Below are 18,288 nucleotides of genomic sequence, written 5' to 3'. Positions count from 1 at the left end.
AGCCACACGACCTCATGAGTGCTCCATAAACATTTGTTGAAGGAATGAATGAATGTCCTTAGATCAGGGAAATATGTATTTTTAAATTTCAAGGTCTCCATCCATGAGTAACAGTTTTTTCCTCTTATTTTACATCATGGTGAAGTCAATGGTACTGTCAGCTGCTAAAACAACAGCTGAGAGAAGAGTTCGTTGACTCTTTTTCCATTTATAGATGCCACTAAAGGTTTTAACACGTGAGAAAAAACTAACAGCTGCTCTCTTGTTTAAACAATAAATGACTCATTTCTCTCTACATGTAACACCTAATATTTGAAAAGATTAATGAGTCAGATGCAAGCACCATGATATGACATTTGAGATTATTACTTACTAATCAGCAACTTTATAGTCTGTTTTGCTTGAAAAACTATTGAAATAATATTCCGAACTGCATTTTGTGATCTGTATACATTTTTCAAGCACACTTTCCCCCTAATATAGGTTATTATATCTCCATCCCTTAAAAATCCCTTCCTATTTAAATATAGAACCAATTAATAGCTTTTGTTTATTGATTTTTGTTAAACTCAGGTTGTGTATGTGTGTTGCTCAGTCGTGTCCGACTCTTTGCGACCCCACGAACCGTAACCCACCGGGCTTCTTTGTCATGGAATTCTCCAGGCAAGAATACTGGAGTGGATTGCCATTCCCTTCTCCAGAGACACTCAGGTTAGCACTTGATTATTATGTGTCTATGGTTGTGCATACAGTTGCATTATCTTAAATGATTTTACACACTCAGAGAAACAGGACTCCTTTGTTTAATTTTAATGTTTTGACAAAAGTTCCTTACAACGTTTCTTTATACTGAAGCAATAGCAAAAAAAAAAAAAAGTGATGCCAGAGAAGTCACCAAATCTTACCTGACCAAAAAATCAGAAAATATTGAATTTTTGAACACTTCAAAGAAGTTTCAATGAATACAAAGAGAAAGTCAATAAATGAACTATTTATTTACAAACTATTTAAAGTTGTTTCCTTATAAATGTATTCTTGCCAAAATGATATTGAAATTATTTACAAAACAGTGCCCAAAACTTTACATAGGGAATTGATATCCTCCAAAGTTAGCTATAATTTTTGGTTTCTACATAAATGATTACCTAAAAAATGGTAAGCTTAAGGTTTGTAATTTATATTAGAGTTGGCTTACATTTAGAACTATGTGATAAATATATTTAAACCAGAATTTTATAATTAAGAAAGCAGTATTTGATTACTCCATAAGAGTCTTATACTTTAAAATAATATTTTCAGAACATTTAATGGTGCTACATAAACTCTTTATTAAGCTCAATATAATACAGTCTTTTAATATCCACAGAATAATAATTTATAAGTACTAGGTACAAAATAAACATATTTACAACAAACCAGGAAGATTTCGATTACAATTTCAAATATAATTTTTTTAGAAGACTGGCAGTAAAATCTTAAAGGAGCTTTTCCTTAATCATTAGAAAACTCTCTTAAAAACTTTTTCTGTAAATGTAAAAACTATTCCATGCCTTATAGTAGGCGACTAGTATCTTTAATCTTGAGATATCTGTAAATAGAAATTCAGCTCAACTCAAGATCAATTCATTACTTCCCAAAGTCCCTGTAGGGTGAATCCATCCTTCAATTTCTCTATTGCAAGCCCCAGTTCTTCTGAAAACACAGGTTCACGATCTTGTTGCTTTTGGGGAGATAAGAGGATGAGATGGGAATAGAGAAGGTGAGCAAGGAAGAGGAAAAAAACAAAAAATAGGTTTCACATAAATGTGTGAATGCTGAACACTGGAATATAGAAAGTTTCTTCATACATTATAGGTAAAATATCCTTACCTTGTTGCCATCAGCAAAATAAGCCTATAAGACGAAGAAAATTATATTTCACATACTTGACACAATAGGTTAAGAGGTTAAGGAACAGGTAATTAACTTACAGAAAAATTCTGAAACTAACTGTATTTTATATTCTGTTACTGTGTTTCTAATGGTTTTCTCACCTATCTTTACAAAGCTGGTAGCAGAATTCACTTTTGTCAATATTAATGTCTTCAAGAGTTATGCTAAACTTAAGTGCTAAAACTGTGCTTTGTAATTGGTGAATAGCATTGTTAACTTGAAAGTGGATAAGAGAATGATTTAGCAGATATAAAATTTTACCCCTACTTTTGGTTTAAAAGAAGATGCTGGCAAAACAAAACAAAGCAATAAGGGCTTCAATGTGTCAGCAAATGCACACACACTGAGGTTGTAGTAGTTTATAATTAACTATCTTATACTTAGCTTAAAATTTTTCATTCCCAGAGCAGTATTCTAGTCAGATTCATAGACCACAGTACATAGAAAGCATTATTATTATTTTGGCTATTAATTAAATAATACAGATTTGCAAACAAGAAATTTTACTGTTCAAATAGAAATCCATTTTAAAATAATACACCTATAAAATTAAAAGGAGGGAGGTCTTTCTCATAAAGATTACTTACGGCAAGTGTAGATTTTAAATTAATTAACTATATTTAGCATATTCTATTATCTTAAAGTATGGAAAAAACTTTTCACATATCTGAAATCCTCCAAATAAGTTATGGTCTCAAATTATTTCCCAGTTTGGTAATTTAAAAGTATTTTCTCACACAAAAAATTCCCTACCTTGGAAAAAAAAATTCTCCAACTCATGTTTAAAACACTCTAGCTTTATGATATTTTATACACTTAGACCATTATTTAATTGAACATGACTCAGATTAAAAAAAAAAAAAATTTAGTGATGCTCCTGTTCATAATGCTCACCACAAAAGCATCCGTGTGATCATCAGAGTCGATCTCTACATCGTCTTGAATTTGTTTTACGGTCAGAGCTTCAAGGGGCTGCGGCTGAAAATCAGTAGATGTTAAAAAGAATCAGTAGATGTTAAACTGCATCAATAAGACCATATTAAACAAATAAATAATTTTAGTAGAATGTGCTATAAGAATTGTAAATACCTGTAAAAGGATATCACAATTACCAACTACTCAAGTCTTACAAAAATCACTGCATAATTTATATTCTATTAAAACTTATATGAATAATAAAATGAGTCAGTTAAATCTAAGCTTTTAAATCTGAAGTTAGTATCATCAAAAGAGTTAAAATGAAAAAGGTACACAAACTTGATATGATACTTAGAAATATTCATAAAGAAAAAAAAAAACTCTCATTGAGCTTTATCTGATTTTCTGATAGTTAAAATCTCTCTGGTAGTTTAAAAACCTAACTTGTATAATAGCATATTTTAAAATTTCCTCGAAGTAGTCATTGAATAGAATTTGTGAAAAAAGAAATTCGTGAAAAAAAAGAACTAAGATTTGTATGGAATATTCTAAAAGTAAAGCAAAATACATATAGTACTGATATCTATTAATTCATTTTTCAAATATTTGAATATCTTTAGTGTATGAGGTACTATGCTGGCTACCTCCTCTGTCCATGAGACTCTCCACGCAAGAATATTGGAGTGGGTTGCCATGCCCTCCTCCAGGGGATCTTCCCGACCCAAGGACTGAACCCACATCTTTTACATCTCCTGCATTGGCAGGCGGATTCTTTACCACTAGCACCACCTGGGAACCCCCACGCTGGTACTACCAAAAGTATAAAGTTTTCACCCTTACCACAGAAGGTGTGTAATATAGTTGGAGTGGAGTGAAGGATAAAATACAATTATAAAAAACTAAATATCAGGTTGAACTATAAGAAATTGCCACTTTAATTTAAAAAATGGTCAAATATTAATAATATCATATGGCAACCTACAGAAAATAGCTGTAACAAATGCAGTATCTATTGTAACAGGAGAGTTTGGCGACAGTACAACTTCTGGCTTGTGCATACCAGAAACTTTCATGAAGAAAAGGTTGGCATGTGACTGAGGGCTTTTAGGACAAGGATGATTTTCACAGATAGGATTAGGGGAAAGGGTATTCCTGGCAGAGGGGATCAGCATCAGCAAAGGTGAGAAACCACAGGATCGGGCTGAAGAGGAATAATACAATATGGTCAGAACATGAGAGTCCCACAAGGCAGAGGAGCTAAGCAGGGATATTGTACTGAACAATGCCGAGGAGTATCACTCACACTGTGGTTGTGCAGATAAGGTGGGGAAGGTAGCCTGGAGTCTACTGAAATTTTTAAATACCAGCTCAGACAATGTGGACTATTTATGGGTAATTTGTGGGGGAGAGTTGATGTAGGAGTGTACTGCTGACAAGAGATTGACCAGATTCCCTAGTCCAAGAACAGCTGGTATTTCAACCATGTTTAGAACTGTGTGACTGTGTATAAGTGAATTAACCTATCTAAGCCTCGGTCTCCTTAACTGTGAGATAGAGATTATAATAATGATGATGATACAGTTCATAGTGTTTTTGGCAGGATTAAATGAGATGAGGCATATAAAATTCTTAGATCAGTGAACAACAAAGAGTAGGCACTCAACACAGTCATTCAATCATGACTATTCATTAAGAGTCTATTATGTGCTACTTTTGATTGCTGGAGACAGAGTGGTTAAAGAAAATAGAAATCCCTGACTTCATGAACATTATTTATAATGGAGGAGACTGATTAGTGTTACCAAAAATAAAACAAGCAAGCGAGAGAGCAAATAAACAAGCAAAATAAGGGATAAAAAAGTGACAGGGGTTGTTGTTGTAGATGGATAGTCAGGGAAGACCTCCCTCAACAGGTGTCTTTGGAGAAAGGACTTACATGTAGTGACAAAGCGAGTTACTATGGCTAACTGTTATTACACACTGAGGGCCAAAGAAGGGGAAAAAAGGAGAAATGAAAGGTAGCAAGAGAATGGGCAGCAGTGTCTCCCAGGTGCTGGCCACTTTATGGACACAATCAATAACTTTGTGAAAGAGATTATTTTATAATGTGAAAACTGAGGTCAAATCTGCCTAGAATCACAAATAAATGGTGAAATTAGGATCGAAGTCAGAATTGTCAGGTTCCAAGGACCATGCTTGTTCTACAGCATTATTCTACAAGCAAAAGTAGCAAAGGAAACTGCAGTTTGAATGGAAAGAAAGGGATAGGAACAGGGGAAAGGATGGTATAATTGGCTGAATGTTTAAATTGAGATAATGGGAAAAATAAAAAACAGTAAATCCCAGGGTTTTGAGCACATCTGACTTTGACAATAAGGTAGTAAATAACTAGATAAATTGGTAGGATTTTGATTTTGAGAAAAAATGACAAGATTTTAGGTATGCCAGGTTTGAGATACTCAATCATGTCCTACTGTACCTTACTGATTTGGAAAGTTATTGATTAAATTACTAAGATAAAATTGTAAAGGAGAAATTCAATTCATTTTATTTGGAATGCTCATCTATGTGAAAATATTCAATAATACTTGGAACCATGATAGGCTGAGAGAGTATGCCAAGGTCAGAAAGATCTGGGAGTCATCTACGTAAGTACCAGCTGAAGAAACTGGAGGAGCAAGTGACATTGCTGAGGAATATACAGGGGAGGCAGAGCGAGAGGGAGAATGCTAAAAGCTGTGCAGGTTGGGAAGAAAGCAGAAAGGATGGTTAAGGAGATAAAATACCGAAGAGTGTATAATATTGTGTCAACAACCCAAAGGCAAACTTCAGTTGGAAGGGAAGGGGATATATATGGAATTTGACAGGGAGAGAAAAAAGCAGCACAACGAAGTTGAAGTCAGAGGGTACGAGTTAGTACTTAGCTGTCCAATCCAACTTTTTGATCTTCCCTGGCCACCTGCTGTAGTAGTCCAAGAGCAGGAGAAGAGACAGATAATATATGTGATATATGATATAGCTCGACATGCACAGTACTGTTTGGGACACTGATGAAAGAGTGGGTGGACACCAGCAATAGCCCAGACAGTGAGGGCTTTAACAAAAGAACAGACAGCAAGGGAGCCTGTGACAGAGCATCCCTGGCAAGGCTACTTGCTGTCAGAGCCGATGGTGAGGAGTCTCTAATGGAGTGGCTGGGAGGACACCAGCGAACCACCAGATGATGAGGGGCCCATGTGCAGAGACTGAAGAGTAAAGCCAAAAGACAGCTGATGGACCTGGAGAGCAGTGACTGGGGCAGAAACTAGAAGTCATGAAGAAGACAAAGAGCAGACAGGCAAGCATGATATTCAAAGTATTTCATAACTGACTTGGAAGAGGCTCTGATAAATATGAACTGACACAGGCCATATTGATAGAGCAGTCTCCGGCAGTTGGTATATTGTGGGTCACTAGAGGAAGAAAATGGAGAAGGCAATGGCACCCCAATCCAGTACTCTTGCCTGGAAAATCCCATGGACAGAGGAGCCTGGTAGGCTGCAGACCATGGGGTCATGAAGAGTCGGACACGACTGAGCGACTTCACTTTCACTTTTCCCTTTCATGCATTGGAGAAGGAAATGGCAACCCACTCCAGTGTTCTTGCCTGGAGAATCCCAGGGATGGGGGAGCCTGGTGGGCCGCCGTCTATGGGGTCGCACAGAGTCGGACACGACTGAAGCGACTTAGCAGCAGCAGAGAAAGAAAATAGTGTTTGTGAGGCCTGTAAGGTTTGACCAAATGCTAATGGGTGGTTGAAGTAGAATAAAAATAAAGTTGTCAGAGCGAGAGATTTAAGTCTCTCTACATCAGAAGAGCCTTGCATATGGGGACATCTTTGGATAGACTGCTACATAGATGGGCAGGAATGAATGGTGAAGCAGCCAGGGAGAAGACAGGTGGTAGGCACAACTAAGAGTCAGCCATACTGACTAAGCAGAGTCTGTCTATTCATCATTTTAAACATGGTTTAAAATTAAATTGTGCATAAAGCTAACTGAGGTTTATAGATTACATAAAGACAATTCAGCAAATTCTATACATCACACACTGAACAAAATACCTTTTCTTCCATCTCATAATCCACTCCAAATATAGGATTGGCAGAATAGACTTTGTGAAGTGAGTTGATCTCCTTAACTGATTCTTGTAGTTTTTCCACAGGATCTATTTTAAAGCCAAGAACATATCCTCCACTCTACAGGAAGAAATAATGAAAAAACAGAAAACAAGCCTGAGGAATCATATTTACAACATATGATAAATTATAGTTCTAACTGTTCTTATTTCAGAACACAATATGTAAGCTGATTTTTTTAATTAAATTTTTTATTATAAAAACTTCCAGCATACACAAAAACAGAAGAGTACAATAACTGTCCATGTAGCTATCATCCAGCTTCAAAAAGTAACAACATATGGCCAACTCTGTTCCATCTTTAACTTTCCCATCCCCCAAATCTCCTCCCCTTACCCACTCAGAATTATTTTGAAGTATCCAGATATCACATAAATTCATCTGTAAATATAAAAGGTAATATTTCAAGATTAAAAAAATACACTACTGTAGATTATGAAGGTCAAGGGAATTAAGTTTTTCCTGAGCTTGACCTTGAAAATGAATAGACTATATATTAAAAGACAAAAGGGAATGGCATACCTGTTGTTGGAGAAAAAGTGTTAAAAAAATTAAGTACCCATATGGTGATGGTTGAGAGCAATTTGCTCTGGGGTGAGAGTATATGTTTTGGAGCTCAAATCCTGGTTTTACAACAAACTTACTAGCTGTGTGATGTTGGGAGATTCTAAGCTGTTTTTTTGTGTGTTTTTTTGGCTGTGCCACGAGGCTTGCAGGCTCTTAGTTCCCTGACCAGAGACTGAACCCAGGTCATGGCAGTATAAGAGTGCTGACTCTTAACCACCGAACTGCCAGGGAATTCCCATTTAAGCTTTAATTTTCTAACCATAAAATGGTTATCATGTTGTTGTGAACATAGTAAACACTCAGTAAATGGCAGCTACCAATCTATAGGCCAGGGGGAAAGGAGTAGACATTCCTGTTTAAATTTAGAATTCAGAAGAGAAACACCTCTTTCAAAAAATTTATAAGAATAAATTACGCCTGGCATAATGGGGCAGAGCAGTTTCTAACTAGATACAGTATAACCTGTGTTTGGTAGTATAAAATCTCAAATAGGGTGTGTGTATGTGTATACCTGTGCTGCTCAGTCTTGTGAATCAGTCAGACCTAGAAGCAAAAGCTAGCTCTACCACTTATTACTTATGAGACCACGGTCAAGGCTCCTAACTTCTCCGAGCCTCAGTCTCCTTGACTGTAAAATGGGGAAAAATAGTAACTGTATCATAGGGTTATATAAAGACTGAGATAATGTCATGACCATAGTAATAATTAATATGTCTGCCCAATAGAGAAACATAAGCAGGATTCTTTACATGGGAACAATTAACCTCATGTTACAGCTAATATTCTTCTTGGATATAAACTGGTTACTATATAAATAAAACTAAAAATATAGACTGTCATACAGTTTTAAAAATCTATTAAAGATTAATAAAAATATAAAACATCTTACCTGCTGAGAGCTTTCTATGACAAGAGCTAAACCAAATTTTGAATCTCTAATCTTTATTGACCGCTAGATGTAAAATGAAAAGGAAAAAAAAGTTTGTTTTTATCTGACAGTAGTGACATTTTAACAGTAGTTTTCCAACTTTTACATAGTAACTACTTTTCATAGTCTGAAAAACAGAATTCTTCCTTTTACTTTATCCTCACACTCCCATGGAGATCAAGTAAATAAAAATTCTCATACTGGAAATAGGTAACAAATTTGTAAGGTAATACAAAGACAATGCCTCTGAAATATGCACAAAATTCTGACTTAAATGTTCCCTGCTTCAAGGAGTCCAAAACTTCTCTGAATATTTTAAACCAAAGACCAACAATCTTTTAGTTATGGAGAGCCAGTGTCTTTGGTGGTTCCTAAGGCTAGGTTAGTTTTTAAAAGTCACATGTGCCTTCTGTTTCTTACATCATAGATGGCTAAATTCTGAAAGAACCCCCATGCCATTTACTGAAGAAAAAAAAGAAAATATGGGTATTCATCACTGGGCATCAAGGAAGCCTGGGATAGGTCAAATGGAATTAACTCAACTGGTAAGTGTGACATGAGGATGAATGTTGGCTAGCAGATGAGCAGTGACACCAGTGACCTGGAAGAAGGGTAGAGGGATAGAAGCATAATGACATGCAGGACCTGTAGAAAGTGACACAAAATGTACTCACTGGTACGGTTAGAGAGAACCATGGAGAATCTAACATTATGACCAGCAGACCAAAGGCCCTAGAAGGATAGTGTTTGTGGTAGGTGATGGTGTATCATATACCCAGAAAGATGGGTATTGTAAGGTGAGAAAGAAAAAGAGAGAGACAGACAGACTAAATGGTAATTGTAATGAAAACCTCACCTTCCATTTAGATTACTTCATACCCTGCCAGGAGTATACATAGTCCTGGTTAAGAACCATAGAACAGTGGCATCCTGGTTGTGAACAGCTAATCTAACCAGGTGACTGAGGTTGACAGAGGCTGTCAAGAAAGAAACTGGCAAGAAGATATGTATATATATATACATCTATAGGAGTGGAAAAATCACAGCTTTGACTAGATGGACCTTTGTTGGCAAAGTAACATCTCTGCTTTTTAATATGCTGTCTAGGTTGGTTATAGCATAAAGAAAGCTCAGCACTGAAGAATTGATGCTTTTGAACTGTGGGGCTGGAGAATACTCTTGAGAGTCTCTTGGACTGCAAGATCCAACCAGTTAATCCTAAAGGAAATCAGTCCTGAATATTCACTGGAAGGACTGATGCTGAAGCTGAAACTCCAATCCTTTGGCCAGCTAATGTGAAGAACTGACTCAATGGAAAAGACCCTGATGCTGGGAAAGATTGAGGGCAGGAGGAGAAGGGGATGACAGAGGATGAGATGGTTGGATGCCATCACCAACTTGATGGACATGAGTTTGAGTAAGCTCCGGGAGTTGGTGATGGACAGGGAAGCCTGGCATGTTGCAGTCCATGGGGTCGCAAAGGGTTGGACACGACTGAGCAATTGAACTGATAGGCGTGGAGTCAGGGCAATGGCTGAGGCATGGAGCTGAAGTTAGAAAATGATTGCCCCAGTGACAGACAAGCAGTATCAGATTGCAAGTTGTTTAGGCCAGGTTGAATTTATTCCAGAGTCCATATTTGGCAACTGTATTCTTAAAAAACAAAAAGTATACTACTTGAAGAACAGAAAGTACATGGTTGTTTACTACTCAGGAATTAATTTTTCAGCGTAATAGAGGCTGAGCAAGCTATAGCATATGTAAATACAATATAAAACAGAAATGAATAATACTAGCATCAATTATATTAAATGCCTGTGTAGACGCTCACATTTTCCTAGCTATGATATAAATTCTTATGTTTCTTTAGATGGCCAGAAATAATTTTCTTCCTATCAGATCCTAGATTTTTTTGTTTAATGTCTTGCTTTTCTCCACCAGACTGGAAGCTCCTTAAAGGCAGAAACTGCATACTGGTTCATGACTTTCATTACTGAGCACAGGGTAAGTGCTCACTATTTGGCAAATGAATGATCAGATATTTTAAAGTAATTCACATACCAAACAACTTAGCAAAAGATAAGCTTGGGAATATTTTGCAAATAATTATCTTTCTCATAGGTCAAGAAATCTTTCTTAAAAATAAAACTTTCCAGGTATCTCATACATTGCATCTAATACTCAATAAACATTTATTAATGAAACTGTTTAGTCTTAAGACTACTTATATTCTACAATAAGGGTGACCATCATAGGATAACCTCACAGGATTTTGATTAACTATTTTTATGTTTCATCTAATTTGCACTAGGATCTGATGAGCAGTTTTTTAAATACATAAAATGAAATCCTTCAGCTTATTGGAGTTTACAATTTGTTTCACTGAATCACACACTTACCATTAAAGTAGTGCAAAGTGAAAAGAATCATTTTTATCTACTCCCAAAACAAACTGGTCTCAGATATAATTAGTTCTCATTCTAAATTCTAACAGCTTTAATTTAATTTAAGCTAAAATCATTATCAATAAAAGCCATCTTGATTCCTTTCACCAAACCTGTGGTATGAATCCAACTTATACTACAGGCTGTATCTAAATACAATAAAAACACTTCATTCACAGAATCAATGAATCTATCCTGGCTTTAAAAGGTTTTGAACAGAAAATAGCAAGCCATAAAGTATGTGAGTCAGTGAGCCATGCCAAAGAACAGTATATATTGGGTTGGCCAAAAAGGTTGTTCAAGTTTTTCCATAAGCTGCCCTGGAAAGTGCTTTGAATAAAATCTAAGAAAAATCACCTTAATCTGTGTGATAATTATTTAAAATTAAAAATTTACTGAGGTATACTTAATTTACAAGGTTGTGCCAATTTCAGATACACAGCAAAGTGAATCTGCCATACAAATACATATATCCACTCTTCTCCAGATTCCCTTCCCATATAGACCATTACAGAATACTGAGTAGAGTTCTCTGTACTATACAGTAGATCCTTATTTATTTTATATACATTAGGGGCTTCCCTGATAGCTCAGCTGGTAAAAGAATCTGCCTGCAATGCAGGAGACCCTGGTTCAATTTCTGGGTTGGGAAGATCCGCTGGAGAAGGAATAGGCTACTCACTCCAGTATTCTTGGGCTTCCTTTGTGACTCAGCCGGTAAAGAATCCACCTGCAATGTGGGGGACCTGGGTTCGATCCCTGGATTGGGAAAATCACCTGGAGCAGGGCAAAGCTACCCACTCCAGTATTCTGGCCTGGAGAATTTCATGACTATATAGTCAATGGGGTCACAGAATTGGACACGACTGAGCGACTTTCACTTCACTTCACTTCATATACATTAGTGTGTATATGTCAATCCCAATTTTCCAATTTATCCTTCCCCCTTACCTTCCAATAACCATAAGTTTATCTTCTGCATCTGTGCTATTTAAATTTTTAGAATCCAGTATGTGTGCATGCATGCTCAGTTGCTAAGTCGTGTCCAACTCTCTTACAACCCTGTGGGTTGTAGTATACTAGGCTCCTCTGTCCATGGGATTTTCCAGGCAAGAATACTGGAGTGAGTAGCCTTCTCCAGGGGATCTTCCCGACCCAGGGGTTGAACCTACGTCTCCTGCATTGGCAGGTGGATTCTTTACCACTGAACCACCTGGGAAGCCCAGACTCCAGTATATTTTTCTCGTAATGAAAAAAGAAATGTAAGCTGATAATGGTGCTGTTTCCCTTGATTGTAAATACAATTGGGTCTTTTCTGATTATCAACATTTAAAAAGTATGCTCTCAGCTAAACTGCTGTCACTTAAAAAGGGGAAGAAAGAACTCATCTAATCCCCAATGTCCTATTAACTGTTGAATAGAAATTATTTATTCTACATTAAAATAAGGTCATCGAATTACATGCACTTACAATTTGCAGATATGGTATACTGACATTAAAACTGTCATTCATATTTGCATGCCACACGATTCTCACATTGGTAATAAAAAAGGTTCCTAAATTTCCCTGTAAAGGAGAATGATGAGAGGGACATCAGTGATCATGTCTGGATACTTACTCTTTATTTTCTAAACATGAGAATAATTCTGATTATCATAGCAGCATAAAATACCAGAATTGAGCATTATATGGAGTTACTCAGATGTGGAGCTGTCTATATCCTATAACATATTTATCATAGTCCACAACTAGAATTTTTCAAGTGAGCAAAGTTTATTCACAATTTAATCTTATGATTCCATGTTTAGCAAGAGCTCTTCAAGCACAATGTTTTACCAAGGTGGTTATCAGTCGAAACTAGGCTGTAACACCCATGAAGGCTGGAAATTATTCTTAGTAAAAGACAATTTTTTTCTAGAAATTGATTTGTTTCTTGTTCCAACTATTAGTTGCTTATATGTTTCATCTAGAAATGGCAACCCACTCCAGTGTTCTTGCCTGGAGAATCCCAGGGATGGGGGAGTCTGGTGGGCTGCTGTCTATGGGGTCGCACAGAGTCGGATACGACTGAAGCAACTTAGCAGCAGCAGCAGCAGTTATAATTTCAAGAGGAAAAGTTACAATAATGGATGTAGGAGTCACCAAGTGAGTTAACATGTTTAATTCCATAAAGACTGGATTGAAAGGCTTCCATGACAGTCCACCCTATGACTCTCCTCAATTAGCCTAAGTTATCATGCTGTGGAGGGTAGTGCAGTAAGCGAGGAAGAGCGAGACTGTGGGATAAACTAGGTGTGGAAGTCACCTAAGTCTTTAGGGCCTAAGTTTTTCATCTGTAAGTGAATAATAAGAGACTGGACTAGATGATCCTCTAAGGTCCATTTAAGCTCTAAAGTTTACATAAAACAACTGTTGCTAAAAAGAGTATAAGAATATGAAAATCAGAGTATTATTTATATCAAGAGCTATAATGCTAATATTAAGAGTTAAATAAATATACAAACCCAATCAAAAATGGAAAAATGATTACCAAAGAAAGCACTGCCCCAAAAGGTTTGTTAGTTCTTTGCATGGTACCTGATCACTTGATAAATTCCATACTCCATTGATTTTATTATATACATTTTCTTGTGGTAATAATCTTAGTTGCTTATTTTGAATTAGAGCACTTCTCAATTTAAAATCACGATACATTTTAGAAGTTTCATATGCCCTAAAAAAAAGAATAAAAGATTAATTCAAACTGAAAATGTGGTTTTCTTAGATTATGTCTACTTATCTACAAAAATACACAGTTGTACATCACTCAAATAGCTATTAAGGTAAGTTAAAAAAATTGTTTTTGGTTGATAAGTTTTGGTGATTATAGTCTTTTTACTGTATTTGTCATTTCAGTGTAGTATTTACAAATTTTATCTCAGTAAGCTAAATTTGAGATGTCTAATATATACAGTATGGCACAAATGAGAAGAAGCAAATTTTTTCTTTAAGCTGAAAAACAATGCTTGTAAAAATAGACATGAATATTAATTTTTCTATTAAAAAGCTTCCTTCACTTCTCTGTTTTAGGTAAAAGCACAATTATTCTCTTAACATAAATAGGAATACAATTACTTTTCCACTGAAACCTGAATATTTATGCCCACATCTACCTATATACAGAAAAGTAGAATGAATCTGTACCAACCAACTCCAAAAGGAACTCTAAGACAGAGTATGTATCTCTGTGTGTTTGCATAATAAATTCCTAGACTTTTTCTTTCTGTGTTTCCCTACTGATAAATAATAAAAACAGAAGAAAATTCTGATTAACTTTTAGTTAATTCTAATTTTAACTCCACAAAAATACAGGCTAATTTACCCTTTTATCAAAGCTAAAGTGTTTTCCTGGCCTGAACAACTTTAGATGTCACTTATATAAGTACTCTTGCCTAGAAAATCCCATGGACAGAGGAGCCTGGTGGGCTGCAGTCCATGCAGTCGTGAAGAGTCAGACACGACTGAGCGACTTCACTTTCACTTTTCACTTTCATGCACTGGAGAAGGAAATGGCAACCCACTCCAGTGTTCTTGCCTGGAGAATCCCAGGGATGGGGGAGCCTGGTAGGCTGTCGTCTCTGGGGTCGCACAGAGTCAGACACGACTGAAACGACTTAGCAGCAGCAGCAGCAGCATATGTTATAATATGTATTGTTAAACTAATGAGTTTTATTTTAATCTTCTAATATATGAATTATGAAAGAGCAGAATTTTAGCATTTGCCCATAAATCTTAATTTCCTTTAGGACTGTAATCATCAATATTTAACCAGTGGAAAAAATGGAAATTATTTATCTATAAATTGTTTCGGGGGAACACCCAACATTTTTATACTATTAAGAAAAAGGAGCTTCCTGGCTCCCTTCATACTCCATTTCATATTACTTCTCTAAGTGAAATAAAGAGATATGAATCAGGTATGTGCTTAAGAGAACTAAAAAAACATGCTTTCACACAAAAACTTGTATATGCATGTTCATAGAAGCATTATTCCTAATAGCTAAGAAGTGGAAACAACCCAAATGTCCATCAGCTAACGAGTGGATAAACAAAACATGTGTCCGTAGAATGGAATCTTATTCCGCTATAAAAAGGAGAATGTACTGATACATGACACAACATGCAGCATGTCTGAAGACATCACATAAGTGAAAGGAGTCAGACACAGAACGCCACTATGTTATGTGATTCCATTTACGTGAAGTGCCCAGAATAGGCAAGTCCATAGAGACAGAAAGTAAACCAGTGGTTGCCAAGAGCCATAGGGAGGAGGGAATGGGGAGTGACTACTATGAGGGTTTCTTTTTGGGGCACTGAAAATATTCTGGAATTGAGTAGTGGTGAATATACTAACTTTACCAAATTGTAAACTTTAAAATGGTAAATTTCATGTTATGAATTATATCTCCAAGTGAATTATATCTCCAAGAAAATCAAACCATTATATAGATTAAAAATCATTAACAAAATTTAAAAAAATAACTAGGAAACTAATAAATCTGCAATACACATAACAGTAAAATTAAGAAATTTGCAACAGAAAACTATATACATAGCCAAAGAGTATGAAAAATTTCAACATCACTTGTAATAAAAGGAATTCAAATTAAAACAACAGTATATATGTGTGTGTGTGTGGGTGTGTATATATATATGTATACATACTATATATCTGCATGTAAAAAAAAATCTTGTGTGTGTATACTTTTTTCTGCTGGCCTGGCACGTAAGCCAAACTTTTAAGAAAACCACACTAATTAGGGCTGTTTTAAAAAAAAAAAGCTGAGGTAGTAAAGAAGAGAATAGCTAAACAAAAACCCAAAACTCTTTAGAGAAATCACCCAATCATGTCTTCTACTGTTAGAAAAATAATCTTAATTCCTTAATTGAATTATTCCACTTGGTTATCTACCAAGTTGAATGAATTCTCTGTTTCATTTTTTAAATATCTTGGTAGCTAATTTAACAGACTCTTCAGCAGTTTTATGTGTTTTATAAATAACTTCAAAGTGAAAGTCAAAGTTGCTCAGTCATGTCTGACTCTTTGCGATCCCATGGACTTTACAGTCCATGGAATTCTCCAGGCCAGAATACTAGAGTGGGTAACCTGTTCCATTCTCCAGGGGACCTTCCCAACCCAGGGATTGAACCCAGGTCTCCCACATTGCAGGCAGATTCTTTACCAGCTGAGCTACCAGGAAATACCTTCAAAGTGTTTATTAAACAGTAATGCAACATGTTCTATATATCTTTGGGAAGTCTGCAACAGACCTTGGAGGAAGGCAGCACCACATGTCAAAATTTTATCCTCTAAACCTTTGTATCATAAAATTACCTTAAAAATATTCAATAATCTATCAAGTATTACCATACCTGTGTACTGCAATCAGAGAAGTATAAAGTCTAGGACTTCCAGGAACCAAATTCGTAAATATAAACTCAAAACGAGTACTGTTACATTTTGTTAGTACATAAAGAGCTTCAGTTTGGCCTCGTAATTTCTGTAAGGACAAATTTTAAGAGCAATTTTTCATTTACAGTGAAAACTAACATCAACCTCAGATATCTATTGTTTCCTCACTATATATATTTCAATAAGATTTTTCTGACTTACAGAATTAGCAGTCCTTGTTGTAATATTCAATATGCAGTTGTAACCAATAGCTAGAATTCAAAAGTAAAGAATTTAAAGAACATGATACAATGAACTAAGGGGAAAAAACATATATATACAGAACTCTAAGCTTAAAAATCAAATATATGGGGATGGAGGAGGAAGGAGGGTTCAGGATGGGGAACACATGTATACCTGTGGCGGATTCAATTTGATATATGGCAAAACCAATACAATATTGTAAAGTTAAAAAATAAAATTAAATTAAAAAAATCAAATATATATATAAAAACAACTTTAAAAAATTTTAAGAAATATCTACAAATTTAAGTTAAATATAAAGCTAATTCTGCCTCTTTTGAACAAACAAAAATAAAGTCTAGCTGGATAATCTACAATAGTTTAAAAAACAAGTGAAACAATTTAACACAATGAAACACTGTTAACACTAAACACAATTTAACACAATGTTTAAAAAACAAGTGAAACAATTTAACACAATGAAACATTGTTAATACAATTAAACACAACACAATGTTTCATTTAACACAATGAAAGGTTGTAGTTTTTATTAAAATTTAGATCTCCCTTGAAACAGGTTATAGAAAATTTCAAAGTAAAGGAAAAAACAAAACCAAAAATCAATGTAAAAGCATTAATCTTATAAGCATCCAAGAGATAAAACGGATAGAAAAAACATTTCTTTTGCATTATCATGCAGTCTGTGGTTAGTCTATGATTTCTTTAGTTTTTATCAATCAAAACTTCTCACATATTTCATGGTATAGCTTTTTTTTTTCGTTTCAAGAGCCACTGTGCAAGCTGATGTGACAAATTACTTTTTCTTGCATGCTTTCTAACAAAGATACTTACAAAGATTGACTCTGGGTAATGCCAAAGAGTGCCAGACAATTCTTAAATTTGTTACTAAGAGTCTGCCTAAAAGCAAACAAACAGAACATCACGTTACCTTACCTAAGGACCCACTTTTGCAGTACCAGATGAGAAGGACATGAAACTTCTTGCCCAGCATCAACAGCAACACTCGTAGATGTTTTTCACACATTTATTAATTGAAAATACTGATTGAACATACAGATTCTAGGTAAGGTATATAATGTGTAATTTAGAATCCCAGAGAAACAAAATCCAACAGTTGACAGAAAAAATACAGGTATTCACTGCCAACAGCTTGGTTTGACTCAACTGATAAAGGAGAAAAGTTTGTACTTTTTTTTTTTTCCTCAATAGAAGCTGTTCTGGGGTTCCTAGGAGGTCATACGCGTCCAACTGAGTGTGAGAGAGAGTATAATTACTAAGCCATTCAGTGAAATTACATTTCTCAAAGAACTCTCATATACATATGAATCCCTGCCATATGAGTGCTCTCTTAGCAGTTCTCATTTAAATGAGCTTTTTTTTTTTTGCTATGAACAAATTTTTTCCTCATATGAAGTTATAGCTAGGCTGAAGTCTGCGGATTCATTTTGATATTTGGCAAAACTAATACAATTATGTAAAGTTTAAAAATAAAATAAAATTAAAAAAAAAAAAAGTTATAGCTAGGCTGAAGTCTGTTAAAGGCTTATGCTTTTCATCCTTAGCCTCAAACTGATGTTCTTACACTGAAATATGCACAAAGTTAGATACACTTCATTTCTCAAAGTA

General features: G+C 35.4%; 1 protein-coding gene across 2 annotated transcripts in view; it reads right to left on the bottom strand.

Annotated features, from left to right (window-relative positions):
• Window positions 1–744: 744 nt before the first annotated feature.
• The window catches only part of BBS5 (Bardet-Biedl syndrome 5), a 21,661-nt gene continuing 4,117 nt past the window's right edge, over window positions 745–18,288 (bottom strand). Inside the window, exons 3-12 of one of the 2 annotated variants that reach the window (XM_010849388.1) lie at window positions 17,494–17,559; window positions 16,621–16,670; window positions 16,380–16,507; window positions 13,545–13,680; window positions 12,438–12,533; window positions 8,484–8,546; window positions 6,953–7,087; window positions 2,827–2,910; window positions 1,870–1,893; window positions 972–1,720 (exon numbers count right to left, since the gene is read on the bottom strand). In XM_010849388.1, coding sequence (XP_010847690.1) covers window positions 1,619–1,720; window positions 1,870–1,893; window positions 2,827–2,910; window positions 6,953–7,087; window positions 8,484–8,546; window positions 12,438–12,533; window positions 13,545–13,680; window positions 16,380–16,507; window positions 16,621–16,670; window positions 17,494–17,559 — 884 coding nt within the window. In that variant the 3' untranslated portion in view covers window positions 972–1,618. Of the gene's footprint in view, window positions 1,721–1,869; window positions 1,894–2,826; window positions 2,911–6,952; window positions 7,088–8,483; window positions 8,547–12,437; window positions 12,534–13,544; window positions 13,681–16,379; window positions 16,508–16,620; window positions 16,671–17,493; window positions 17,560–18,288 lie in introns of both variants that reach the window. The other variant, XM_010849389.1, reaches the window with a different exon arrangement.

Source organism: Bison bison, unplaced genomic scaffold (genome assembly GCF_000754665.1).
Source record: "Bison bison bison isolate TAMUID 2011002044 unplaced genomic scaffold, Bison_UMD1.0 scf7180017864282, whole genome shotgun sequence".
Classification (NCBI taxonomy): Eukaryota; Metazoa; Chordata; class Mammalia; order Artiodactyla; family Bovidae; genus Bison; species Bison bison.
This window is presented reverse-complemented; position numbering and strand designations above follow the sequence as displayed.